This window comes from Chaetura pelagica, unplaced genomic scaffold (genome assembly GCF_000747805.2).
Source record: "Chaetura pelagica isolate M959 unplaced genomic scaffold, ChaPel_1.0 scaffold263, whole genome shotgun sequence".
In the NCBI taxonomy this organism is placed as follows: domain Eukaryota; kingdom Metazoa; phylum Chordata; class Aves; order Apodiformes; family Apodidae; genus Chaetura; species Chaetura pelagica.
Window position 1 is genome coordinate 617,447 of NW_009952797.1, and position 27,744 is coordinate 645,190.

At 38.0% G+C, this 27,744-nt stretch overlaps 1 protein-coding gene across 1 annotated transcript in view; it reads right to left on the bottom strand.

Moving 5' to 3' along the window:
• Positions 1-27,744, bottom strand: part of LOC104386253 (E3 ubiquitin-protein ligase HERC2) — a 117,271-nt gene that overhangs the window by 40,552 nt on the left and 48,975 nt on the right. The window contains exons 20-52 of the mRNA XM_009994825.1: positions 27,008-27,192; positions 26,469-26,624; positions 26,010-26,195; positions 24,731-24,901; positions 24,325-24,428; positions 24,061-24,211; positions 23,234-23,448; positions 22,193-22,325; positions 21,956-22,083; positions 21,664-21,859; positions 20,924-21,060; positions 20,220-20,393; positions 20,009-20,145; positions 19,767-19,918; positions 19,162-19,353; positions 17,302-17,489; positions 16,599-16,791; positions 15,817-15,999; positions 15,069-15,253; positions 13,220-13,367; positions 12,932-13,128; positions 12,463-12,693; positions 11,642-11,777; positions 10,927-11,070; positions 9,357-9,499; positions 7,481-7,748; positions 7,191-7,333; positions 5,772-5,870; positions 5,507-5,675; positions 5,274-5,399; positions 4,430-4,538; positions 4,141-4,280; positions 2,412-2,602 (exon numbers count right to left, since the gene is read on the bottom strand). Of these exons, the coding sequence (XP_009993127.1) occupies positions 2,412-2,602; positions 4,141-4,280; positions 4,430-4,538; positions 5,274-5,399; positions 5,507-5,675; positions 5,772-5,870; positions 7,191-7,333; positions 7,481-7,748; positions 9,357-9,499; positions 10,927-11,070; positions 11,642-11,777; positions 12,463-12,693; positions 12,932-13,128; positions 13,220-13,367; positions 15,069-15,253; positions 15,817-15,999; positions 16,599-16,791; positions 17,302-17,489; positions 19,162-19,353; positions 19,767-19,918; positions 20,009-20,145; positions 20,220-20,393; positions 20,924-21,060; positions 21,664-21,859; positions 21,956-22,083; positions 22,193-22,325; positions 23,234-23,448; positions 24,061-24,211; positions 24,325-24,428; positions 24,731-24,901; positions 26,010-26,195; positions 26,469-26,624; positions 27,008-27,192 (5,410 nt within the window). The remainder of the gene's footprint in view (positions 1-2,411; positions 2,603-4,140; positions 4,281-4,429; positions 4,539-5,273; positions 5,400-5,506; positions 5,676-5,771; positions 5,871-7,190; positions 7,334-7,480; positions 7,749-9,356; positions 9,500-10,926; positions 11,071-11,641; positions 11,778-12,462; positions 12,694-12,931; positions 13,129-13,219; positions 13,368-15,068; positions 15,254-15,816; positions 16,000-16,598; positions 16,792-17,301; positions 17,490-19,161; positions 19,354-19,766; positions 19,919-20,008; positions 20,146-20,219; positions 20,394-20,923; positions 21,061-21,663; positions 21,860-21,955; positions 22,084-22,192; positions 22,326-23,233; positions 23,449-24,060; positions 24,212-24,324; positions 24,429-24,730; positions 24,902-26,009; positions 26,196-26,468; positions 26,625-27,007; positions 27,193-27,744) is intronic.

The window sequence follows — 27,744 nt, forward strand, 5'->3', positions numbered from 1 at the left end:
GGCTGCCCAGAGAGGTTGTGCATTCTCTTTCGCTGGAGACATTCAAAACCTGCCTGGACACGTTCCTGTGTGATGGACTCTAGGTGATCCTGCTCTGGCAGGGGGGATTGGACTACATGATCTTTCGAGGTCCCTTCCAACCCCCAAGATTCTGTGATTCTGTGAGTTGATGGCAAGTTGAAGATGAGTCAATAGTGTACCCTGGAAACCTTAAGGGCCAACCATGTCTTGGGGTTCAACAAGCACAGCATAAATAGCCAGTTGAGGAAGGTGATTGTCCCACTCTACAGTACCCTGGTGTGACCCCACCTTGAGTACCATGCGCCATTTTGGGTGCTTCCATAAAAGGAGGACATCCAGCTATTGCCGTGTGTCCAGGGAATGGTGACCAAGACGGTGAAAGGTCTCGAGGACAAAACTTATGAGGTTGTCTGGTTTGTTCAGCTTGGAGAAGAGAAGGCTGAAGGGTGACTCCATCACTGTCTACACCTTCCTCAATGGAGGTAGTGGGGGGTGAGGCGATCACAGAATCATAGAATGCATTGGGTTGGAAAGAACCCCTAAAGGTCAGCTAGTCTAATCCCCCTATAATAAGCAGGGATATCTTCAAATAGAACAGATTGCTCAGAGCCCTGTCAAGCCTGACCTTGAATGTCTCCAGGAATGGCACCCCCACCACTTCTCTAGGCAACCTGTCCCAGTGATCCACCACCCTCATATCAAAGAACTTTTTTCTAATGTCCAACCTAAATCTGCCCTTCTCTAGCTTGAGACAATTTCCCCTTGTCCTATTGTTACATGCCTTTGTGAACAGTTCTTCCCCAGCCTTCTTATAGGCCACTTCAGGTTTTGGAAGGTCATTATATGGTCCCTCCAGAGTCTTCTCTTTTTCAGGCTGAACAACCCCAACTCCCTCAGCCTGTCTTCCGAAGAGAGGTGCTCAAATCCTCTGATAATTTTCGTGGCCCTCCTCTGGACACACTCCAACAGGTCCATGTCCTTCTTGTGTTTGGGGCTCCACAGCTGGATGCAGTACTGCAGGTGAAGTCTCACCAGGGCAGAATAGAGGGGAAGAATCACCTCTCTTGATCTGTTGGCCACACTTCTTTTGATGCAGCCCAGGTTGCAGTTGGCCTTCTGGGCTGCAATTGCACATTGGTGGCTCACAGCCAGCTTTTCATCCACTAGTACCCCCAGGTCTTCCTCCACAGGGCTGAAAACATTATCTCCTTTCTCTGGCAACAGTGCTAGGACATAAAGAAATGGACTGAAGCTGCATCAGGTAAGTTCAGTTTGGACAGTAGCAAGATTCTTCACTGGGACAGGCTTCCCAGGGAAGTGGTCACAACACCAAGCCTGTCAGAGTTCAAGGAGCAACTAGAAAACACTCTCGGTCATATGGTTTAGTTTAGATAGTCCTATCAGGAATGTGACATTTGACTTGATGACCCTTATGGGTCCCTTCCATCTTGAGACACTGTATGATTCCATGCAAGTGAGGGAGTGATTAGAGGCAGTTTTGGCTAGTGAGAACATAGGTGCTTTTGTATTGCAACAAACTTGCAGGGGCATCCACAACTTCCCTAGGCAACCTGTGCTGGTGTCTCACCACCTCACACCAAAGAATTTCTTCCTAATGTCTAACCTAAATCTACCCTCTTTCAGCTCAGAACTGTACCCCCTTGTCCTGTTGCTCTTATGAAAAGCCCCTCTCCAGCTTCCTATAAGCCCCCTTCAGGTACTGGAAGGCCGCTATAAGGTCTCTTGGGAGCCTTCTGTTCTCCAGCCTAAACAACCAAAGCTCTCTCAGACTGTCTGCACAGGAAAGGTGATCAGCCCTCTGGTCATTGTGGCCCTTCTCTGAACTCACTCCAACAGCTCCAAGTCCTTCCTGTGTTGAGGGCTCCTGAACTGGACACAGCACTCCAGGTGAGATCTCACGAGAGCAGAGTAGAGAGGATGGGACACTGCAAAACCTGGTCTACTGGGAGGTGTCCCTGCCTATGCAGCGGTGTTGGAATGATCTTCAAAATCCCTTCCTACCCGAACCACTCTATGATTGTATGATTCCATGAAGTAAAACATAATAAATGTGATTTGTTAAGAACAACCATCATCAGTTATTACACTGTAAAGGCAACTGTAACCATATAACCACCTACAGAATAGAATAATTACCTTGTATGTAAAAAATCTCACAAGTTCCTTATAATTCACATAAAAGAAAGATTAAGCACAGCTTTTTAAAAATAGGCACATTTATTATGAAGAAACATAGTTTTGTACTTCAGAGATTTGTTTTTACCACTCTTCTAGCTTACACAAGGGTACAAATACATTTCACTCAGATAAACACCTATCCTCTTAGAAAGAAACTAAGCCAGAATAAACCAGTTACAGCTTAAAGTTACCTTTCCTTGTGAGCCAGAAGACTGCCAGCACTGCTCACTACCATCAATAAGACGTGAAGCCTGATTCACAGAGGAGGAGACATTCAAATTCTTTACTATTCTTGACCAATCATCCAGTAACATCCCCCGCTGGCTACTGTGTCGTCTCTTCAGCTGCTTTCCAGAACGCCCACAAAACACTGGAGACTGACCTGTGTGATTAAATGAAATGTTAAGCACGTACATTTCAAAGAAAATTGCTTTTATTAAACCCATAATCAATGTGAAAGGGAATATAAAAGATTTCAGGTAGGTATTTTAAAAGGAGAATACAGAAGCATGGCACATAGGTATGGTGATACTACATATGCTTAAGGGGCACAGCTCAAGATACACTGACTACAAGTTTTCACGTCTGTCATTTGGGATAGTCACACTTTTTATTCTTACATTTATGATTGATCTGTATCAAGAAATCAAGCATAAGTTAGTAGAAAAGAAACGTTAAAAAAATTAAGGAAAATACATTCCTTAGGAGAGTAAAGACAAGCCTAAAATCAAATGATAAAACGCTGCAGTCCTTAAACTGACAGAATCCTTAAATAACTAACATTCTTCAGCCACCTGAAAGGACCCTTCCTTTTTAAATACAAAATACATGCTGCAAAATACAGGCTCACAGCAGATGAATTTTGTACAACACCAAAGCATATGAAAAACATGCAACCAATCCTCAACAGAAATCTCTTACAGGACAATAGACACATCTAAGTTACAACAACCAAAAATTCCAAATGTTGTTCAAGAATGAAGTGGTTTAGTGAGTTGCTGAGTTCCTCTCTTCAAAAACCGACTTCTATTTCCTTTCATTCATCTTTGCAGGTCAGAATACAGATTCACACCATGACAGCTGCACAACCATATTAACTGATATCTTAATGGAAAGTCTTTCTTGCACTTTAGACAAACCATCAGACACATGCAATGCATGTTCATGATTTCTAATAAGGGGTCACTTTCATTCATTTTCCAAACCAATTAGACTGGCTACATGTAAATACATGAAGTTTTAGGCCAGAAGCCAGCACCATGTTGCAAATATCAGGGATCAGACTGGTTTTTAGACAGGTGGAGAGAAAAGAAATAAAAAGTAGTGTCAGGAAAGTTTTGCGTAATAATGTAAACCACAAAAGTTATGGAGTTAAAATGTCTGATCCTGTTCTTGCCCTAGATACAAAACATTCTGATTACAAGTCTTTCAAAATGCTTCCTCATTCTACACCACCTCTCTAGAGTCTCCACACCATGGAGGAAACGAGGCAACAGCCATCACACAATGATAGGGAAAATTGTTGAGCAATTAAGGTGTTAAGAAGGTATCTTAGGTGTTTCAAGCTGCACCTGCTCTCATGAGGATTCTACTCACCTAAATTTAGGCTGATAGCAAACGGCAGGAAGATTAAACAACTTCACGTTTTACTCTTGGTGTAGCTGAAAACTCAGTTCAGACTTAAAAAGTTACTGTCAGAGTCAAATTCTTTTAATGCTACAAAGAAAGCTTAGAGGTTGGTATTTTGGTGTAGTCCACCACATGCAACTATAGCAGGACTATGATCTGCTAAACATGTTTTGTTGTCTAGAGGGTCAGCTTGGACACTAATATCTTTAGGTTAAGCAGCCATAATTTGAAACTGCTTTTTAAAAAAATTAATTATTTTGAAATTAATTTGCTTAAGATTCTGAAACTTACCAGGTTCATTTATTCTGCCAAAAGTATGTCGGGTGTTATGCTTCCTGGTTTTAAAACAGGTCTCACAGAAGTCAAAATCATCACAGTTTCTGCATTTGAACCTAGGCCCATTGATAGGAAACATCTGACAGCCATCACACCTGATTTCATAAAAGAACAAGAAGTAAATACATTTCTAGCAGTTTTCATGGTACAAGTTAACTGTAAAACAAGTCAAGATAATGGAAGCACAAAAATAAGGCTGAAGGATAACTCACATATACTATGAAAAATGTAAACCATCACTTACGTCACTCCAGGATGAATGCTGGGGACCAGTTCCATTTCTGACAACAAGCCAGTCCAATGAGACTGTTGAGGAAAGTCTACAATGACATCTTTTCCGTTGGCACTAAAAGCTGTGACAAAAATATGTAGAAATTACAGTGTGTTACAAATCTCCATAACACAAAGCAGAAAGTGTCCAGTAAAACATCTGAGCAGAAACACAGAATAAATGCTACTTTCAGAAGTACCAATTTTATTTTAATGGAACTATGTATTAACCTTATCAGTCTGGAAAAGGGTCAGACAGAAAGGGTCTTCTAAAGAATTTCTAAAATATATATACTATTCTATTTAAATTCCTTTATTCTGAATTTTTTTTTTTAAATAGTTCCTGAAGGGAGAGAGTACTTCTATAGTATGACCAAAATCAGTACCTCTTCAGAGAAGCTATGCCCCACAGATTACTTCTATGATACCCCTTACAGCTTGACACTAGTGCACCCCACTTTCTCCTCACTTCCCCATGAAGTCTTCAAGCTAGATTTCCTTCATAAAAGGAAAACCATTTGTGGTTCATCAAAAGTATAAATGCAAACTAGAACAGGAACCTATACAGATGCTTAAAGACCTTTACTATCTGCAAATGGAGTTACTCAAAAAGCAGATGAACACACTAACAAAATGGGCTGCCACATGTTACATGTCAATATATTCTTCACAGACACCACATTCTATTCTCTCTTATCATCATGCAATACTCTACAAAACAGTATGATTTTTAAGTGTGCCCAGAAAAATCTCTCTTTAAACACTGCAGAGTCCGTGGTTTTACTACTTCCCCATACCCCATTTTGAATATATATTACCTTTGACAACTCCCACACTTCGGTGAGTAACTGATCCCCACTTGTACTTGGGTGTGGTAACAGAGCTTTTCACACGCACTTTGTCACCTATCTTGATATGAGAGGCAGAACTCTGTGGTGGGAACCCTAGGAAGTTGAAAGAATAAATTCCTGGTGAATGGGGTTTTCGCCCCAAAAATCTCCCTTAGTGTACCATTCAGGCTTTATTAAAAAGCAGCTAAGAGTGAACTCACCTAAAAGCTCCACATGGATATATCTGACCCAGTAGGTACCACCTTTTTGTTGCCAATCACACTGTACGTTCAGGTCATGCAATCCATCTCGATCCAGTTTAATAACTTTGCCTACATCTCCTTCACAAACCTCCTCATAAGTTCTGCAGCACCTAACCATCATCCCCACCTAGAGAAAAAGGACAATTGAATGCTATAGCTATGCAAAGACTTCTGTACCAGAAGGAAAGTAAGTTTCAATACAGCTTTTCATCAACATACTTACCTGAATACTCTCTCTCACATACACAGCATAGTCATCATTACTTAAGAAATCAGCTCGTTTCTTATAGGTCTGGCTCTCTGTTACAACAGCACCACTTGACTGGAAAAAAAAAACACAACAAAATAAACATATAACAAATACAAAATTTATATTCAATTCACATACATAAAATAGTTAGAAAAGACTGAAGATACCCCAACAAAAACACACACATGTAACATCCAAACTGCATGCCAAAATGGGTAAAATCTTCAACAGGTAAACCCACTATAGGGCTAACATTTATGATGTACTTCAGTTTAAAGTTCTGTTTCCAAAATTACTTGGCAAGGAATATAACTGCAAATTTTCAAAAATGTGAAACAAGCTGGAAGCTGCTTTTAGAAAATGTGCTTGCCAAAGAAAATTAGAAAAAAGAGAATTTGTGGGTATTCTACTCAGCCTTGGAGATACACATTCACATTCCACTTTTTAGGTTACTTGTTTGGAGAGGAAAAAAACCCAACAAATCAACAGTGCTGAATGGTAATCTCCAGTAATTTAAGATAACTATTGCATTCCATTTCTAATGAGAATTCTCAGAAAACTCTGTTCTGAGCATTACATTTTCTCATTCGAGGCAATACACAGCAGTTTCCTTCTACAATACTGATAAAGATATTAGAATCCAATGTCAAATTCCTTTCCTTCAAAATACAACTTATTTCTTTGAACTACAGAATCCCACACGCACCAGAAAACTTAACATAACCCCTTAAAAATAAACAGAAATACAGAACTCATTTCATTTTATCAGCAAACCTTTATTGAAACAGTTCCTGAAAGTCAATAGAGGCTTAGTACAAATTCACATTAAGGCCATCACACTCAGTAGGCGGTGTGAAGGTAATTTTATCACCAATAAGTGAAAATAGTTCTTATAAGAAAAAAGCAAAGTTATTTCACTAACATCTTTTTGCTATTTATTCACTAAATCCTCAGTCGTCCCTTGTAACTAACATATACTTGTTTTTCAGACCAAAGGAAAAAGGTTCAAGAAATTAACAATAACAAAAACAAGCTCTTTGCAAATACTACACTATAGCATTGAGTACTTTAGATGAAACTGAAACCAACTATCAGGGATGCTTATAGCATCACTAGTGAAACATCTACCTGCATTCCACTCTTCCTCTATGCTATTCATGCATAAATATTTCTAGATTATCCTTTAGTTCTTTTATACTATGCCTTAGAAACGCATGAAAAACGTGTTCCTTGTTACAGTCTTGAAAGCTTGGGACAGCAGAGTGTCTCTGTCCTCTAACCAAGCCTGGGACAGCAGAATGTCTGTGTCCTCTAACCAAGTTCACAAAAGGAAAAAATTACAAAATTTGCAGCCAGCTAGCATGGCTTAGGTTTTAGTAAGTTGATACTTACCACAGGGCAAGCAGCTTCAGCTTCTTCCACCTCCTCTGCTATTTCCTCATCTGAATATTCATCAGAGATAGTATCAGCATCAGAGAGATCGGTAATTTGAACATCAGGGTGATCCAACAACCAGCCAACCAAGGCTTCCACTCCTAATACAGAAAAGAAACTCTGTCTCTAAGGGACTCTCTGACACTTTTAAGACACCATCCAAAAAAGAGAAGCAACCATTGCTCCCTTGTACATAGCATTTTATAACTGTCCTTTTCTTTCTAACATCATTAAATTAAATTAAATACCTGGTAATCCAGAAGCACTTCCAGAGGTTCCAGACAGAGATTTTAATGCAAATTCTATGTTTTTCCTAGGAAATCCCATTTCCATAAGTTGAACTACAATGGGGAGGGGTGGAATGGGAGACTGCTTGCGTTTCTTCACTTTTGTGGGTCGGATATGTTGCACTGTGATGGGTGTTGTAGCTTCACTAGAGCTGCAGTCTTCAAACACTGGAGATGAAGGATGTGTAGACTCTACAGCCAGGTACTGACATACTGCCAAAGCAGCAGCCTAAATGAAAACAAATCAATCAGTTCAAATGAAACACATATTTAGTACAGTTTGTGTGTGTGTTTGTCTGAAATTAAAGGTTATTTGCCAAAAAGAGCTCAGTGTCACTTTAAAAAAAAACAAAACCAAAAAACTACCAAAAGAAAACCCACACAGCTTAACAATTTTCAATGTTATTCCAACCTACAAAATGGAAAAAGAAGTGCCAGGGAACCACACATCTCTTAGTCTACCTTCAGTTCATGGAAAAATTCTGGAGATTATACTGAAGGGCATTTAAAGAATAATGCAATCATCAGACACAGTCAACAACAGGTTCACAATGAAAAGTCCTGTTTGATATCTTTCTGTGATAGGGTGCCCTGCCTCTTGGAGGAAGGGAAGGTTTTTGATGTAGTTTTTCTGGATTTTAGTAAGGCTTTTTATACAAGAAGTCTCAAAAGCGTTCATCTGAACAAGCTGTTCAACTGTGTGATAAGAAGGTTGACAGTCTGCTGGGTAAAGATGTGGCTGAAGGGCAGAGCCCAAAAGGTTCTAGTGAATGAGGCTACATCAGGCTGGTGACCCGTCACCAGAGGTGTTCTACAGGGTTCAACTCTAGGACCAATTGTGTTTAACATCTTTATCAACAATCTGGATATAAGAGCTGAACACACCACTAGCAAGTTTGCTGATACCAAACAGGGAGGTGCTGCTGAGCCTCTTGGGGGACAAGAGGCCTTGCAGAAGGTTCTAATCAGATTGGAGCATTGGAGAATAATTATTAGGATGAAATTTGACAAGTCCATATGCCTGATTCTGCACCCAGGATGAGTAATTCCAGGCACAAGTATAAATTAGGACAGAAGTGGCTGGAGAGCAGCCCTGAAGAAAGGTACCTGGGGGTTCTGGTAGACAGCAAACTTAGTGTGAGCCATCAGTGTGCCCTGGAAGCCAAGAGGGCAAACCCCATCTTGGGGTGCATCACACACAGCACAACCAGCCAGCCAGAACAGGTGAATCCCGCTGGATTCAGCGCTGGTGCAGCCTCACCTTGAGCACTGTGTGTGCAGTTTTGGGCCACAGCATTCAAGAAGGATGTGAAAGTCCCTGGGGAGGGCAACAAAGCTGGTGAAAGGGCTGACACGGATGTCCTATGGGGAGCAATTAAGGACTTTGGGCTTGTCTAGTTTGGAGAAAAGGAGAATGTGGGGAGACCTCATTGCTCCCTACAGCCTCCTGAGGAGAGGAAGTGGAAGAAGCACATGCTGAGCTATTATCCCTGGTATCCAGTGACATGACACTTGGGAATGATTCAAAGCAGGATCAGCGGAGGTTTACATTAGACATTACAAGGCATTTATTGACCAAGAGGGTGGTCAAACACTGTAAAAGGCTTCCTAAAGAGGTGGTTGATGCCCCAAACCTGTCAGTGTTTAGAAGGCATTTGGACAATGCCCTTAATAACATGCTTTAACTTGGTCAGCCCTGAATTGGCCAGGCAGTAGGACCTGATTATGATTGTGGGTCCCTTCCAACTGAAATTAAGACTATTCTATTCTAATTGGAACATGAATTAGGTAACCCAATAAGTAAGTCTTTCTAATTAACCGAAAACACAGACTGTACCTCAAGCTCTTGTTTGTCAAATATTGCTTTCACAGGTGATGGTTGTGTAGCAGCTGTCAAAAGTTGCTGTAGAAGAATCATGGGAGGTTGAGGGCCCTCAGGAGACATATCTCCTACGTCAGGAGAGGCAACTGCTCCATCCTCTTGAAACAAAAACATTATTTTAACCAAAACCATGTAACAGAAGTCAATCAAGAGACTTATTTTGGGCCTAGTGGTTCATCAAGCACATTGTTCCTTTTCCTGTATTTTTTCTCCACAGGAATTAGGCATCTAAGATAAAATCATGTGTGCCACAATCTCCATATGAAAAAGCAAAGGATAAATTTGTAGATAAATAACAGTTTTAGTAAAATACATCTAGAACATGCCTAGTAGCAGCTCAAACCAGGACAAGTAGAAACCACTCAGTGGGCAGTTAATTTGCATAATTATCTTCTGAGTTCACCTTGTTACAATAAGACTATTATACAGAGATCTTTCCAGGGTAAACCACTTTGTATAGGCAACCAACAATCTCACTGATCCCCAAAACCATGGTGCAGACTTTCTAATTTGAGTAATTTCTCTCTCCAACACACCTCTTGGAAAGACCTGCTTATACATATTCATTACCCCTTCAAAAGGCTAAGCTTTTAAAAATCAACTAGCTCAGGATTCTGCAAATTTTATATTTGATTTTGGCATAAACATTCCAGTTTGCTAGACCTTTACTGTGACTGTCTCAAGAAAGTGTTCTCACTCTTCATTCAACTCCAACAAAAGGAATTTCTCATATATGAAACAACAACAAAACAGTTAATATTCCTCATGTACTTCTGCTGCTCTGGTTAAAAAAAAAAATTAAAAAAACAGAGTTGGGTGTTGGGTTTCTTCCCCTTAAAAATTTATGGTAGAAGTAAAACCATATTCCATGAAATCTGGCAACTGACAAAGGTCCCCAGAAATATACAAATAAATAGATTATATTTAAAGACATTACATGCTTCACAGATGCCTGAGAATTAATAGAATCTGTAAATGCATCAAAAGCTATCCTGAAAGCTGATAGAGCTATTTTACTTACTTTTATATGTAGAATGAATGTATATAGAGAATTAATTCAAATTATTAAAACTACAATTCCTTAAATGCTTTTTAAGGGTCTACTTAAAACACTGTATCCTGATACTTGATTCACTGGAAACCACAATACATTTGCAATAAAAGGAATAGCCAATTGAGAACTCATGCTATGAAGCCGTAAAAGAAACCACTGCAAAAAAAGCCACAATTTAAAAAAAAAAAATCTTTACAAAACTTACTAACTATAGAAGACTTAAAAACTTAGCTAACTCAAATACTTCAAGCTTCAACCATTTGATCCACTCCATCTTCAGATCTAAGATAAAGAGTCAAAATGCTTTGAATATGAGGTTAAAATAGCTCTGAACTTCAATTTTTAAGTTTATGTCTTTAGAAGACAAACCTAACTTCTTCCCTTCAACTGCCACTAGCAAGTTTTATAGTCAAATACTCTGGATTACCATGTAAACCAACAGCAGCAGACTAAGGTTGCATTTCAGAATACCTGTAGGATTTACTGCACTCTCCTGAACAGCTGGCTGAGATAAGATTTGCCTTAGTGTATCCTGGTGAGAAAGCAGAGCACGGCCTGCTTTCAGTATGTACAGCTTTAATTGCTGGCATCGCAGTAGATCCAAATCCACTTGACCTATCAGAAACATTAAGCAGCCATTAGTGCTGGGAATCTCTTATATTAGAAAAGAAAGGCTACCATTCATAAAACTTCAGTCCAAAAATCTGTTTACATCTTAACTCAACTGTCTAAAAGCTTGTGAAATACTGATGATACAAGTTAGTTTGAACAGAACTTAGGTAAGAACTGTGCACACATTCTATGACCCACGATACTTAAAAAAACTGCTTTCCTACTTTTCACACTGTGGACAATCATACAGCTGATGTATAGCACACTAAGTGCAGTTAAGATGTTATCTGCATTCAGTAATTTAAACAACTCAATATGAAAAGTCCAGACTTAAACCTTATTTACATTTTCCCAACAAAGTAAAAGCAGTATTCCACTTACACTGCAGAGCAATTAATCTCATACCTGAACTTGTCTCCTAAGTACCTACCATTTACATGTTGACTAAGATAAAAGAGGAGGTTCCAGAAAAGCTTTTTTCTTATGTATGCTCACTGCTACCAGTATTTTTCCCACATTTAAACAAGATGAACAAACAAACAAAAAAACCCAACAACAAAATCCCCAACTGTACCTGAAAGACCCTGATTGGGAGATTTCATTCTTTGTTTTTCTATTTTACTTCCAGCCAGATTTACTAGTTGAGCCCAAATGGATAGCATAGGTTCAGTAAAAGGCAAGTTGTTCACATTAAAAGCCACAACTGGAAGCTAGACAGTGGAGGGGGAAGAATCAGACAAAACAAAAAAATATAGATATGCATTTTCCAAGATTTTACAAAATCATTCAGATGTTTCAGTCGTTATTAACTGAAGAAGAGAGAAAGTACCATTTGTCTTATTGCACTTGACCAGGAACAACTAGAGACGATTTCTATTACCTATATTGCTACTCAGCCTGTATTTGTAGCACACAATTGCATGTCTTCTTGGTGAAAAAGCAAGACAGAGTCAGAACAAGGAAGAGCTACAGTCCCTGAAGTAGATCAGGCATTTTGACTGTGCTTTCAGTAAAGCTGTATTAAACAACTTGAGATTAAGATTCAAATGAAAATACCCAAGGCTTTTTACTTTAGTTAGCAGATCAAGTCAAACACAAATAAATAGGCTCCCCTCATTAAGAGCTATAAATCACATTGCCATACTTGGGATTTTACCTCAAGTCAGAGGACTTCAGCTCAAATCCCTTCTGTTTTTCCCTCCTCAACAAATGAGGACAGGCATTAAAGGTCCTTAAGAAGTATGCATAAGCACCATCTCAGATCTGCATTCAGAGCACTGCCATGTGTGGAATGGCAGTGTTATTTACTTAATGAAGAACAAATATTTTCTTTGCACCGTATCAGTCTTTAACCACACCCTTCCCTGTATTAAAGCTCCAATAAAACAAACTTACTGGTTTTAGCTGATTCAGAGGGCACACTCTACATGTTCTCATGTCATAGAACTGTACAGTGATTTTCCCTTTCGGGGTGATCCGTGTCACTGTGCCTTCTCCAAACTCATCATGAACTACTTGTCCACCCAGTCTCAAGCGACTGTCTATGCCACCAATCACTGCTAACACTGCCATGAGGCCTCCCACCTCTGGGTTCTCAGTGTCAGGAAAGTAGTCATCCAACAGAGCCTAACAAAGAACAGTAACATTCACTGTAGGGAGGAAATACCCACTTCTATCTGCTTTAAACTACAAAGTTAATAACATAAACTTCAATTTTAAAATTACAACACATATATACATACATACAAAAATAGAAAAATGGTTTCAAGATTAAGCTTAACATTGTTTACAAACATTTAAAATTTATAATTTCAAAATAAATATTGCTATAAAAAATGAGCTTATTTTAAAACGTGGAAACTACCCCTTCTGACTGTTTTCCTGCAAAGATGTGGGTGATGGAGGTTAGCTGAGAGTTGATGTACTTGTTTATGAGTCCATTCCACTGGCTGAGCGAATGGAGTGTCCTCAGCAGTGCCACTATCTCTTCTGCTAAAGTACTACTGTGAGTGGCAGTTAGAGATGCTTGAGGTCTGGACTTTCTCCTTCTCAGAGTAGATTCTGGAAAGACAAAACAATTACACAACATTTACAGATTCAGCACACACATTTCCTACCCATAAAAATAGCCAATGAGGGAAATTTCCTCTACCTCTGAGTAGTGGGATATCTGAAGAACAAGTACTAAGCAGGCTGCCTAAAAATCCAAACAGTTTTTCCACTAGAAATTTCATGTCTCTTGACCTTTCATTTTTATCCCAGGATGGAAGTACTGCTTTCAATAAATGTACAGCAAGAATCTAAAAAAGATAACAAAATTAGTGTTATTCCATTCTAAGTCACTAAATATTAAAGCAATTCTCAAACATATTGAATAGAGAAGAAAGACATTTTCAAAGTCAGCCTTCCTTTGCAGTTTCTGTAATGCAGATTTATTTCTGGCTGTGGAAATTACAGAGCTACTGATCTTCTGTTCAATTTGCTAAGGAGTATTTTAAAAGAAGCTGTGCCAGTTCAAAGTTACAACCAACTTTATTAGCACATTATATTACTGAATCCAACCTCTTAAATACTCAGGAAATGACAAATACTTGGGGAAAAAAGGTAAATTACTAAAGTGCATATGAAAATTAGGAATACAGAAAGGGAAGGTTTTTTCAGATTCCAGACTCAAGTTAGTACTAGGCTGTATTTCAGAATGAAAGTTTCCAAGTGTTCTGCAACAAAGGTGCAATGATTAAAAATAATTAGATATAAAGTTGAATGATTCAAGAAGGCAAAAAAGCAACCAGTGACACCCAAAAGTAGTTAATTGAGAAACTGGGGCCTCCAACACAGTACAGAAAGAATAGGCTGGCATCTTTAAACCCAGCTACTCGGTGCAGGACTGATGAAGAACACAGGAAGGAGCAGCACTGCAGTAACAAAGAGCAGATAGGGTTGCACATTCTGAACAGGAGTATTTCAGGTTTTGAGCTTCCTCATCTTCTACCCAGAAGACCAACACAAGCGACCAGTAACAGTGAACTCTCTTCTTGTAAACCTCTGTCAACAGCAGGCCTTTCTAAAACTTCAAAGTCTTGTCTTTTTCTTGTTATTAACTTAGATGCTGGTACATGAGAAACGGTCATTCCTCTTGAGTATTCCCTGAACAGCACAGATGACTAAAAGACTAAGTCCTGTACGATGACAGAATACTCCTCATATTAAAAACACTAGCAAGAATTTGCTGGAAGATCACACAAAAATGCAGAGACATTTATGATACAACACTTTAGTTAAAAAATGCTGACACCTTAACAAATAAAAGATTGAGAAGAACTTTTGGTCTCTGAGCCTTAAAACTTGGAAGAGCTATTCCATAATAAGGTTGCTTTTCAGTCTAATGGAAAGGCACTTCAAGATGCTATGGAAAGGTAAAAGAAAAAACCAAACCAAACCAAAAACCCAAGAAGTAAAAATAGTAAGAAAAAAAGATAAGGTGAAAGGGAATAAGGGAAATACAATGCCAAAACAAGATGCAAATCTGCAGCTTCTTAAGAGAGACTGTCATTAAAACAAGAATATCAGTTTAGTGTGGAAGGAGGGATGGTACATAACACACAATTTAGTAACTTTAAAATTAAATTATGAAATTGCACACTGTTCCTAACCATCTTTTTGGTGTTCTCTTTATTCAACTTTTAAGAAACATCACATGTGAGTTTCTGGAATATATTTTTGGAACACTTTTCTGGCCTCTCATCTGTACAAAACTTTCAGTCTTTCAAGACAACAATGGAGGCTGTAGTGGCCCGAAGGCTGAAGAACTAACCGATGCATATTTAAAACAATGAATGCTGAATATAAGATGACAATTGTTTTTTTTCCAATTAATTAAAAACAGATTAAAGGACATTCCCCATCTTTTTTTAAAAATAACACTTTTTTTTTAATTAGAAGACATATAAAGTCTACTACATTCATGGCCTATCAAAGTAATTTGGAAATACACACATTACCTGTCTTTGCAGTGAAGCAGCAGTGAAAGATTCATGCCCCTCAACAATTTTCATTAGCAAAGTTATCCACTGAGATGTACTAAGAGTGCTGCACATCTGAGGCATGAGTGCTATACTTCGAATGAATCCCAACGTGCACCAACTCCTATGCTGTTCTTTATAAACTAATTTATTTGGCAAGGAAGCTAAAAACAAAAAGATATATACATATAAAAGTTGACTTTTCCGCCAGCCACATAATTCTCTATATACTACACGGGGCTTTTTGGACAAATAATGCTAATACTGTCTTTACACGAATTATTAACTTTAATTTTGGAGCCTGTAATTAATTTTATTAAATATGCCTCTAAAGCAATTCTCATCTTCACACTTTCCTCATTTCAAAGTAGGTAACAGTATTACTTCTGAAATTACAAAGCATCTATGGAAATGAACATGACATACTCTGTCGTACTGTTCTCCCTAAGGAAAAAGACTACTAAGGAATTGTCTAAGCCAACCATACACATCCTGAGGCTCCACATCTCATGCATTTCTCCTTTTACCTCTTACTTTCTAAACATGCTCCACGTCACTTATGTTGCTTTTGCTAACAATTAAGATTTTAAAAGCTCTGAAAATGCATTTTCTAACCTTTGGCCTTTAAAGGATTAAGAACTAGTAAAAGAAGATTTACAAAGTTACAAGACAACAAAGCACAAAACAAAAGCACACAGCTTCATCGGACAGTTTCTATACAACCTACCTGATTTATCTATTGTCCCACTCTCCACAAGCATACGGAGTAGACCACACAAAGTCCTAGTGGCATCACTTTGCATGACTTCAGCGTGGACGCCAGCAGAGAGACACAGTGTCTGCAACAGGTTCACAGTACTTGTCAGCATCATGGAAGTAGGGTGAAGATTCCTTTCAACTTGTTCTACTTCTGAAAGGAGAGACAGAAGGCAGAGGAATAACATTGATATCGAGTTAATCTATTTCACAAAGAGTTCTGAAACAAACATGATGTGAGAAATGTGTTTTCTCTGAGATGACCTGACACAAAGAATATTCCTTATTTCCAATTGCAAGAACAAAATATAAGCCAGATATATCATACAGATATTTTCAAGTTATTCTCCAGCAGTAGACAACTTAGAAGAAACTCCAAATGCAGTGCCAAGAATATGGAAGCAATGTGATTTGATGCATAATTATGCCATAGAATAAACACACTTCAGAATGGTATTAACATATGTTAAAATGTATACCTCCTGGTATCTGTAACCAAAACTATTTCAATTGGATAATACTGTTTTCTTTGCCCCATGAATATGCAACAAATGTGATACCAGCTTTTCTATCCTCCTTTCTCATCGTACAGTTATTGGAAGAAAGATTCTGGTCAGAAATGCACACCTATTAAATCAATCTTCTTTGATGAAGCATCTTCTCCTGCGAAAGAAGCTTTTACATATAAGACAGCAAATTTGGAATTCAACTAAAACCCTGCCTCCACTTTTAATAAACAAATTGCTTTTTTACCAGAATCATCCTCAGTGTCTGAATCTTCTGTTGCAGGCTGTGTTGCTGGTGGTGGCTCAGCTAGTTTGAGATCATATTTCCCTTCCTTTCCCATTCTGTAAGAATTTGTACTTCCAGTGTCCCACTGCACTCTAATCCAGCCATCTTCTCCTAATTCTCCAATCACACGACCCAAACCTGGAGGGGGTCCATCCTGACAGAAGAAAGAGGCTCAAGTTTCACAATCAACAACACTAATTTGTGTCCAAAGTTCATAAAATAACAATGCAATTACTCTTTTTTGCTACTAACTTAGCAGTTAGATAGTAAACATTCAAGAATGTTTCAAAATCCAGCATAGAGCTGGAAAGCATTTCACAAGCTCCAAATGAAATCAAACCAGTAAACCACAGCAATAGTCACATTTAGGTGTATTTTACTATATCCTACATAAGCACCATAAACACCTAGCTGGAAGTGTGAAATATTATAGGAAACAAATGATCCAATTTCCTGTTAAATCCTGAATTCGAACAGTCTCACTAAAACAGAATTTTTGCCTCCAAAAATGAAATTAAACAAATAATCATTATTTTAAAAAAATTCTCCAAGTCTTTGAAATGTAAACATTATCTTTAAAGTTTGAACATAAAATTCACAGACAGTCGATTAAACAGAAACCTTAGATTTTAACACACTCAAACTTGTACAAAAGAAGTTGTACCTGATCACCCCATTTCCAGTCTACCCCTCTCACCACTCTGGTACCAATTTTCATCATGGCTGCCAGCTCTGGTCCAGAAACAGGGAGCTGAACAGGTGTAGTTTCCTTTCTTGATTCTTCTAGGACTGTGGCAGAAGCTCCACGAGAAGAGGAAATCATATCTTCTTCAATGTTGTCAGAACTAGGTCCTAATAGGAAAAACCATGAAAAAAATGAAAACCAGCTACAAGTATTTATACTACCTTTGTCACATTAAAAACTTTAAAGCACACAAGGTTTAGAATATAAAAGCAGTAACAAAAAGGAAAGCTCACTTAACAGATGACACAGTCAGGTGAGCTTCTAGGAAACTAGGATATCATAGAATACCAGGTTGGAAGAGACTTCAAGGATCATCTGGTCCAACCTTTCCAGGTAGGAACACAGTTTAGATGAGACAGCCCAGCACCTTGTCAAGCTATCTTAAAAGTTTCCAGTGTTGGGGAATTCACAACTTTTCTGGAGAGATTATTCCAATGGCTGATTTTCTCATTGTGAAAAATCTTATTTGGGTGTCCAATTAGGATCTCCTCAGGAGTAACTTGTACCCATGACCCCTCATCTTTTCCATGTCGCTCCTTGTAAAAAGGGAGTCTTCATCTTCTCTGTAGGCACCCTTTAAGTACTGGAACATACCATTAAGATCTCCCTTAAGCCTTCTTTTCTCCAAGCTGAACAAACCCAGTTCTCTCAGCCTTTCCTCACACAGCAGGCTTCCCAGTCCTTTGATTATCTTTGTGGCCCTTCTCTGGACCCTGTCCAACCTGTCCACATCTTTTTCGTGTAGCGGGAACCAGAACTGAACACAGTGTTCCAGGTGTGGCCTGACAAGCACTGAGCAGAGTGGAATAATCTCTCCTGGTGATGCCCTTGTTGATGGAACTTAGCACCCTGTTGACTCTCTTTGCTGCTGCAGCATACTGCTCACTAATATTAAGCTTGTCCACCAGGACCTCCAGGTCCCTTTCCACAGAGCTGCTCTCCAGCCAGGTGGATCCCAGCGTGTGCTGCTCTCCTGGGTTATGGTTTTCCAGGTGAAAGACAATACACTTGTCCCCACTGAACTTTGAGGTTCTTGCTAGCCCACTCTTCCAGCTTCTTCAGATCACTTATGAAAGTATTAAATAGTGTTGGGCCCAACACTGATCCCTGGCAGACCCTGCTTGTGACCAATGATATAATGGGTTTGAACATGCAAGGCTTTAAATACTTAATTTTGAACAAAAATAAGTGACAAATAATAGAGACATTATAATGACAAGTCCAGTGGCTAAATGGCTCTACTAAATTTTTTGGAAAAACTTCTTATGAGTGCTCCAGTTAAGTACAAGTTATGAGAACAAGCTAGAGAACTTAAATCATGCCAAAACACAGAACTTCTTAAAGAAGACCAAAAAAAAAAAAAAAAGGAAGCTTCCAGCTTAAATATGTAGACTGGGAATGGTTTTAATTGGTAGAACAAATTAAAATTATTGAGTTGGGAGTAGGCAGGTTTTATTTTTTTAATTTTAAATTTTCCATGTTTTATTTATTTTGTAATGTTTCCACCAAAACTACACTATCGTTCTTACATTCTAGCAAAGAATGACAAAAGCAAAGGCTTAGGAGAAAAATCACCAATGAATAAAGACTATTGCCAAACTAACTTCCTTCTCAATAGTGCTCACGTGTGGTCTTTGTAAGGGTGGTAAAAGTGGATAGCATTAAGTACTATCCTTAAGCAACAAGGTCATTCTGTAGTTGGGGTACGGCAAGAGGTGAAACACAGAGGAGATTTATAAAGCACATGCTTCCTTCCAAACAAGAAGCCAGGTCTCATACCTATCAGCCGCAGGGTTGTCTGTGTCAGTGCCAACATGCCTGAATTCAGGAGAAGGCTCAAGGTATTAGCACCGTGCTGCAGCGTTAGCATGTTGAGCATGACCAACAGAAAACGCGCTTGAGGAATAGTCCCAAGACTTGGTCCTGCTGGATTCTCATTGGTAATTGTTTGTAGAGGAACAGGCTGCACACCTAATTGAAAAGTAATATAAATAACAAAGTCAGTTGAGATTTGGGTAGTAAATAAAATAGGGCTTAGTCTTATGTGATGGTGTAGTATTCTTTTTATTCCTTGTTTGGCTTTAAGAATGTACAAAACTGAAGTTCCAAGAAACTCTTCTATCATTTACATTTTAATGGCAAAATATTACTAATGAGCAATCAGTGACCTGTCACTGGGATAGTAGCAACATTCTCCTAAACACTGAAAAATAAGTAAAGGAGAATGGATGGGAGTGGAACAACACAGGGATGTGCAGAAAGCCAAAGTATCCTCAGCACAAACCAAGGGAACTGATTTTAGGATCCTAATTATTGGGAACTCAAAAAATGCAACAGTATTTAAAAGTTTTCTCCCGAGCCAACAGCAACAAAATGCGATTCACCTAGTTCTTTAAATTTTGCATTAGCATCAAGCAGGATGTTCCGGACATTCTGAATAGCCCACGCATACAACTTCCCAAAAGTCACTTCCAGCAGCATTCTATTAAATGGTGGGATCAGATCAACATCCTTCAAGCAGTCAGTAAGAGGTTCCCTTCAAGAAAAAGAATAACAAAAGTAAGTTTGTTTGTTGTTTTTTTTCTTACTAAAGAATTGTGAATGGAAAAACAACAACAATTGTTACCCAATGTTGGCTCCCTCTGGAATGAGCCTCTGCCACCCACAGAACATTGCATACTGCACAGATGGGAGCAAAAAATTCTTTGCTGCCAATTTCAGAATAGTATCGATTCCTTCTAGACGAACTTCTGCTCTTTCCAGCTGCAAAAGGAAAAAGAAATTGTCATACTTATGTAAACTGTTAATACACATAAGCCTATTTTCACCCATTTTACCTGTTTTAATAAACATTTTCTCATTTTTTCTACATCCACTGGCTCTTCTTTAAGTGCAAACTCAACAATGGTGTTAAGGAGGGCAGACTGTGGATACAGGCCTTGCACATTTTGCTTCAGCCATTTGTATTTGTGGACACCTGTAACTGTACTCAGAAGTGGCTGCCACTTATCCTGCAAAACCAGAAGGTAGCATGTCAAAACAAATTTTGAATTACTGAAAATGAAGTTATTTCATGCAAAGCCATGTTCAAATTTAGAATATTAGGTAAAGTAGGAAATAAAAAAAGGAAACTGAACCAAGAAAGAGCTCAGTATTTCTTTTAACTCATTGTTTTATTTACAATTGCTCTATAAAACTTTAAATACACTAGTATTCAAAAAAAGAGAAAGTAACTCATCACAAACATCTATTTTGAAATGAAGCTGTATATAGCTAATCTAAGAACACCAATAATTTAAAAATTAGAGAAGGTATCTGTACATATTCTAAATATGCAGTATACAAGCTTATTTTTAAGAATTAGTCCAGGTTTTCCTAAAACAATGAGCAATATATGTGTGTGTGTGTATATATATATATATATCTCCCAAACATCATTATCAGAATATTAAATGTCAAGTTATGGCAATCATGCTTTAGCTATTATTTTTCCCTCTTGTTACTTTTATGCAAAAGGTTGCTTCAAAATCTGATATTCTACCTTAGGTGATTTGATTGGTATGGGCTTTTTATCTATAGGTACAGGACTGTGAGGTACCACACAGGATTCTTCTAAATCACTCTCTTCATTTCCAATTTTGGATTCTTCCACATCAGCAGATTCAGATTTTTTTGGCACTAGAAATTAAAAAAAAATATTATTTCACATAACCCGGAAACATTGACAGCCAGTGTCACATTTTAGGTTTGCACAATAGCCTAAGCATACAATACACTTAAGATCTGTCTGTAATAAAATGGAAATGTACTCTTGGTGAACTCTACTTCCAATTATTATCAAATTAGGTCTGGTAATACATGCAGTGCACTTTTTTCTTTAAAGATCAACTTCAAAAGCACTTTGGTGTTTGCTCACTATGGTAATTTATTTCTAGTTAAACAGTTCTTTTGACTACATTGCTTTAATAAAACATTTTTAATAAGGTGTCACTTCTAGTAAAACTCTACAAAAAAACAGGTCAGAGGGACTAATATTGACAGATCAATTTTAATATACTGGAACAGAAAGAAGCATGCCTCACCTAAACCTGACTCTTGTCAGCCTGTTTTTGCTGTAGGAAGTAATGTGTAACCACTGCTTTAGAAACTTAATGAAAATACAGCAGAAAGCAAATGGCACTGATGCTTTAGCCAATAAGAGTCTCAAAATACAGAGCTGCAGACTTTGGAAAGAGATTGATTTTCATCGTCAAAGAAAATACAACATTAATGTTGCTTTACCTCTTTTTTTCCTTTTTTCTCTAATTATTTTTTGAGCTACTCTCCTCCATCGGGGCAAGGAACTCAGAAGTTTAAATTTAGACATTATAGAGAGATCATTGCAAACTGCAGGACGTAGCTCATTAAATAAGAATCTCAAACGTTCAATGACAGGAGCACAAACTTCCTTGTAAGAACGCCCTTGTTCTTGGTGGGTCTGGGAAAGGCATGGAAACATTAGGGCACTGTTTAATACACCATAAAATTAACAATATAGGACTTTTTTATTAAAACACTTCAAACTTGAACTTACCTTAATCAGTGAGCATTTTGCTTGGTAGACAACACGACACACATCCACTACAGATTTTGGTAAGGTTTTGTGCTTTACCTGGTCAACTCCAAGGGTACCAGGATGAACAAGAGACAGTGCTACGTGACCTTGATGGGAAAAGACAATTCCTGAACATGCATTTCCAAAATCATCCACAGCAGAGTTTAAACTGGTCCAAAACGTATTCTGGGACAGCTATACCACAAGCCTACCTACCCAAATCTTCATGCTTCAGAAGACAACATAGTAACAAACGTCCTACTTCTTCCACAGGGTGCTCAGGAGGGAATGTGATTGGTGTTGTTAAGTGACACTGTTTACAGTATCTCTCTATTTGACACAAGAAGTCCTACAAAACACAAAATAGCCTCTATTTAACTGTTTTGAAAAACAATGAATGGAAAGACCTGAAATACTGCAGCCAGCATTTAAATAACACGGAATAACCTCCACAATCTGAACTAAATTCAGAAGTGAGATACACCAGGCAGTATGTACCATTTGCAATGACACAGCAATGACATCTCAATAGTACAAAGAATACCCTTTAACATTGCTCCTGTATGGAGAGCAATATGGCTCAAGGAACAAAGCTACTGCTTTTCTCTCTTCCTGAGATAGCCAAGTTGCCTAACAGGATTTTTAATTGTCTTTTCCTGACATGTCATTACAACTACCCTACCACCACAAGGACTTATTTGGGTTTTTTTAATAAAAAAACTGAGCTCAAAGGGTTAGAAAATCTGAAGGTATTACAGAAAACAGTGATCACAGTATACCTTAGGGGTTTCCATAACATCTATGATTCCAACTTGGTGAAACTGGAACCCCAGGGCACAAAGGGACTTTAAGACAGGTGTGTACTCACACCTGAAAGACAGACTAGACTTGCACTCAGACAAAAAACCCATCTTAGTTCAACTGGAGGTGAGCAAGGTCTTGCTAATACTACTAGAAACTGACATGTCAAGTAATGTATTAATTTTTTATTTTTTTTTTGCAAGAATACATTTAAATTTTTTAGTTCTCTCACTCAAAAACTCAAAAGAAAAATGTACTGTTAGGATATGAAATACACAAATTTGACCCATTAGTAATATTCAACCACTCACTCCTATCACAAAAATTAATTCTGAAATAACTTTTTGAATTATTTTGTTGTAAGTTTTGGAAGAATTTTCACCAACAAAACTGTTTCAGACCACCACTCTCTCCCTTCAGCTACATTTTTAATGAATAGAACTACTCAGGGCTTACCTTCACAGTGTGATCCTGAATATTATTATCTGCAATAGCTTGGAGAAAAGGTTGTGAATGATCATTCAAAGTTATTCGATGTGCATACAGTTTTGATTTATTTGGGGGAGTGTTACCAGGTGAACTGCAATGGTCTTCATCTTTTTCCTCATTGTAACTGTAATGAATCTGACTAGTTTGCAAGCCTCCAGAAAAGATAGATGACTTCAACCACTCTAAAAGAAAGAAAACAAAAAAAGAAAACAAAAATCTGATGAAAGATTAAGCTACAAAAACTCAATAATTCCCTCAAATAAAATGCAAACAAAGCTCAAACAGAAGGTTTAGTGGCTCTACCATTTAATGAAACATTTTCACAGGGAAAAAAAAAAGGGGTTCTGGAACTAAGGAACAATTAAGTAAAAGGGCAGCCATCACCTGTTTAGAGATAACAGGGCCACAGCTATTTTTCTACTATTAATATTGAACTATACCATTTATTCACCAAATTAAGATACTCACAACACCAGATGCTTCAGGCATTCTTAAATGAACACAAATTAGTGAGATAATTGTACTATACAGTCCTCTTTCTCTTTCAATATTCTATCTTGTATATTACAAAATTTTGGCTATTTAACTCTTCAAAATTACCCCATCTTCCTTTAAATCTCTCTAAATTATTGGACTTAGATCAGTGTAGTAATTAAGAAAGAATTTCTTCAGAAGACAGCAAAACTGAAAAGGTACTAGACTTCCAGTTAATTTATTTGGCCTGTGTCTTTTTTTCTTGCATGCTTTGGTAAGTATTTATGACTTATTTAAGCTCAAAATTCAGTTCTGCTTACTGGCACATTCGACTTCCAGAGGAGAAAGTGGTGTGCTCATTGCCAGGTAGGAGGCATGCAGTCCAAGGAGAAGACCCAAATTCCTCTCTGTGTCTATCAGAGGTGATGACAAAGTACTGAGATCTGGTGTTGTAATCACTTCCTGGTCAGGCTAATAAAAAGAAACAGGAGTTGAAAACTAGAACTGAGCTCCAAAGGGAATTTTGAAGCAAATCAACACTTTGCTTTAGAAAGTGTGTATCTATTATTATGTAACATTTTTACCTCCATATACTGGCCAACACAAAAGGCATGCATTGACTCCCGGGTGTCCTCAAATTGCAAAGCAGCTTCCAAAGCAACAACTGGGTCCTCACCTGCAAACTGAGCTAATGGAAGAACAAGGTAGTCAGTGTAATAACTAAAAACCTGTTTATGACATCTGATTTTGAAACACAAGCAACTTCTGTCTTTAATTCAGACATTTAGACATTGAGAGTGACAGAGCACTGGAACAGGCTGCCCAGAGAGGCTGTGGAATCTCCTTCACTGGAGACATTCAAACCCTCCTGGACACGTTCCTGTGTGATGTGCTCTGGGTGACCCTGCTCTGGCAGGGGGGTTGGACTGGATGGTCTTCAGAGGTCCCTTCCAACCCCTAGGATTCTGTGATTCTGTGATTTATGCTCACCAAGTATGCTACTGCCAGTTAAAGACTGAGTTTGAAAATCCTTTATATCATACACTTTCCCATCAATCACTGTCCAAAATCCTCCATCTTTGTTGTGGTTCTCTAGATCGGCTTTACGTATGAGTGTCACCTCCTCATTATTTCTGCAACTCTGGCCAGTAAAAAAGGAACCTACAGGTATAAAACAAAATAGAGAATTTATCAACAGAAAAACAGCTAGCAAAGTGTTTCTTTCTGAACATCCTTCTAACAGCTGCCTGATTAAATTCTTCACTTCTATTCAGAGACTCCTTGTCTCTTCTGATATGCTTAAAAGTCAAAATGGCTATGAATATATTCATGTCTACATACTATGCAAATAATTTGTCTGTATGCTGTGTTCTTTCATGCACTAATGTCCAATATCACACTGCCAAAGACCTATCATTGCCCAACTATGGAGGAGTGGAGGTGGAGCAGAACAACCAGTGTTGTGACTAATGACTATTCTGGTCAGTTCTCCCCAAAAATTACTTCAGTTTTATGCCTGCAAGGCATTTGCTGTATATTTAATTTACATCCAAATCCATATTTTTTTTAATTAAATGAAGGAAGTTTACATACACACTAGAACTCCTCCAATCTATGCATCAGTAAACTATTTCAAACTGAAGGTCATTTAATCCAAGCAAGAGTCACGTTCGCACGCACACACCTTCATCTCAGTTTGTTCTACTAAGACCTGTAAATCAATTTTTACATATTTAGTTGCTCTCCCCAGCACATTACTCCGTAGCAGTGGGACCTTTAGGTCTCTTCATTTATACCAACCATGTTTCATTCTCCCTCCACTAGTAAAACGCTCACAATCAGAAATGCACATTTTCTACTTCTCTTTTCACTTCAGCCCGTATTATATAAAGCGTCATGGGAAAATAAAACTTCCTTATTTCAAAGGATTCACACTACTCTCCCACTATGTTATGGATGGAATTCAGTAGTGGAATGTGTAGATGTACTACTCCTGCTTTTACTGCAACTTTTCACATTCAAAACATAAAATTTTGTGAACTATTTATTTAAAAAGTTTTATTTGTACTCTGCTTAATCCTATCTCTATACATAACTTCATTAATAAATTTATTGGAAGAAATTAATACTGCCATATTGAACTGGTTAATAAAAATTTGTACTGTGAAGTAGAATTCCCTTCCTGAGAGTAGTTAATGGATAGTCACCATTTTTATACAGCTACTTTACAACAACATAAATTAATACGCCAGGTGCTGGTAGTACACACCCATTATCCCCGGCCATGCTAAATCTTCATTGTCATCCCTTTCCTTTCCAGGGGCTAAATGGTCAAATCTGTCCAGATGTTCCAGCAAGCCAGCCAACAGAGGGATAGCACCAGCTTCCTGCATTAATCCAGCATTTTTACTGAGGAGTAGCACTACAGAAACCACCAGTTCTGGAAGAAGAATGCCTAAAACACAGAAAACATAAGAAGACATTCAGATGTAATTCAACACCTATGTTTATAGCATCATGGAAGTAAATCCCCATGCAATACATTCTGCCTTCTACTACTGCTTCAATACAAAGCTCTTGCCTTCTCAATTAAGTTTGCCCTCCTCCTCTCCCATCAATCAAAAGCTTACCCTTTTTTAGTCATTTAGAACTTTCAAGAACATCTACAACGTAACTTTACACTTTTATGGAAGGGGAGGGAAAAGGAGGACAACAAAGAAAAACCTACCTGTTAAATCTCCATCCACAACATGGGACACTTCTGCAAAATGCCTGTGACTAGCAGAAGCAATGCTGGTTGCCACAGGAAGTATATCACCAATGTGTGTGCACAGAAGAGCAGTGTATTTCTTCAGTAAAGACCCAACACCTAAGAGGTCAGGACCTGTATAAAAAAAGTGGAAGAGCACAGAAAACCATCACATAGTTGTATTTAAGAAACAGGTTTCAAAAGCTGTAACTCTTCTATGAAATACAGCCACTCAGTATTATCACTCAATTAAGAAATCACATCTTTTAAAAACTTTTTATAAGGTTATAAAAATTTTTCGTATTTAGATCCTGTTTCCTTCCAAGGATAAATTTTCCTTTAAAGAAAACAATTTAAAGAAACTCCTTGCAAACACTTTTTAGACAGATTCAACAACTAGGCTGGTAAATGAGACAAGAAGATAAATTAAAATAAGAAAATGCAATCCTGTAAAAGTATTACAGAAATCCTGGGAGGTAGGAGGCGTGGTTTGTTGGGTTTTTTTCACAGTAACTTACTGTATGTATTAGGGACCTGCCCAACACAATCTCCTGGGTAAAGTTTACTAACAAGCAGACGCTGAAAACGGAGCAACAGGTCCAGAGAAGCAGATCTTTCTTTGCTGTAATGTTCGTGGTCCATGCAGGAAGAAATGCGACGAGCAACATCTTTCAGTTTAGCTATCGTCTGTGAAGCGATGTTCCTAATATAGAAAAGTGTATATATAGGTATAAAAGTATATATAGGTATAAAAGTATTGTCAAGTATTTCAAGGGAGCTGACAGTGAAGACAGTCCATATAAACACAGGTCAAGCTTTTTGAGAGAATTTCACACAAATCTCGAAGAAATCTACGCAAAGTTTCTTTGTAGGATGTTCCCTTGTTTGGACCGTAGTACCAAAAGTCAATGGCTTTTGCAGAGACACTTTATTTAACAGGTTTCATAAAATACAGCAATTTTGTATTTTTTTGTCATCACTCACTGCAAAAAACAACCTGACAATTTTCACTGAAAGGTTGCAATGAAAGTCATCACACTATGTGGTTCGAAAGAGTCTCAGTACTGACTAAATTACATGGTTACCAACACAATTAACTGAGAAAGCACAATACTCTCCTTAGTAATACTTCTTGCTATATATACCACTATTAAATACTGCTGTAGCAGACATAAGAAGAAGTGTTCACAGCATCCTGTTAGTTGTGCACTCACAATTCTTCCTCAGTGTTCAGAATATAAAATTCAGGTTTCTT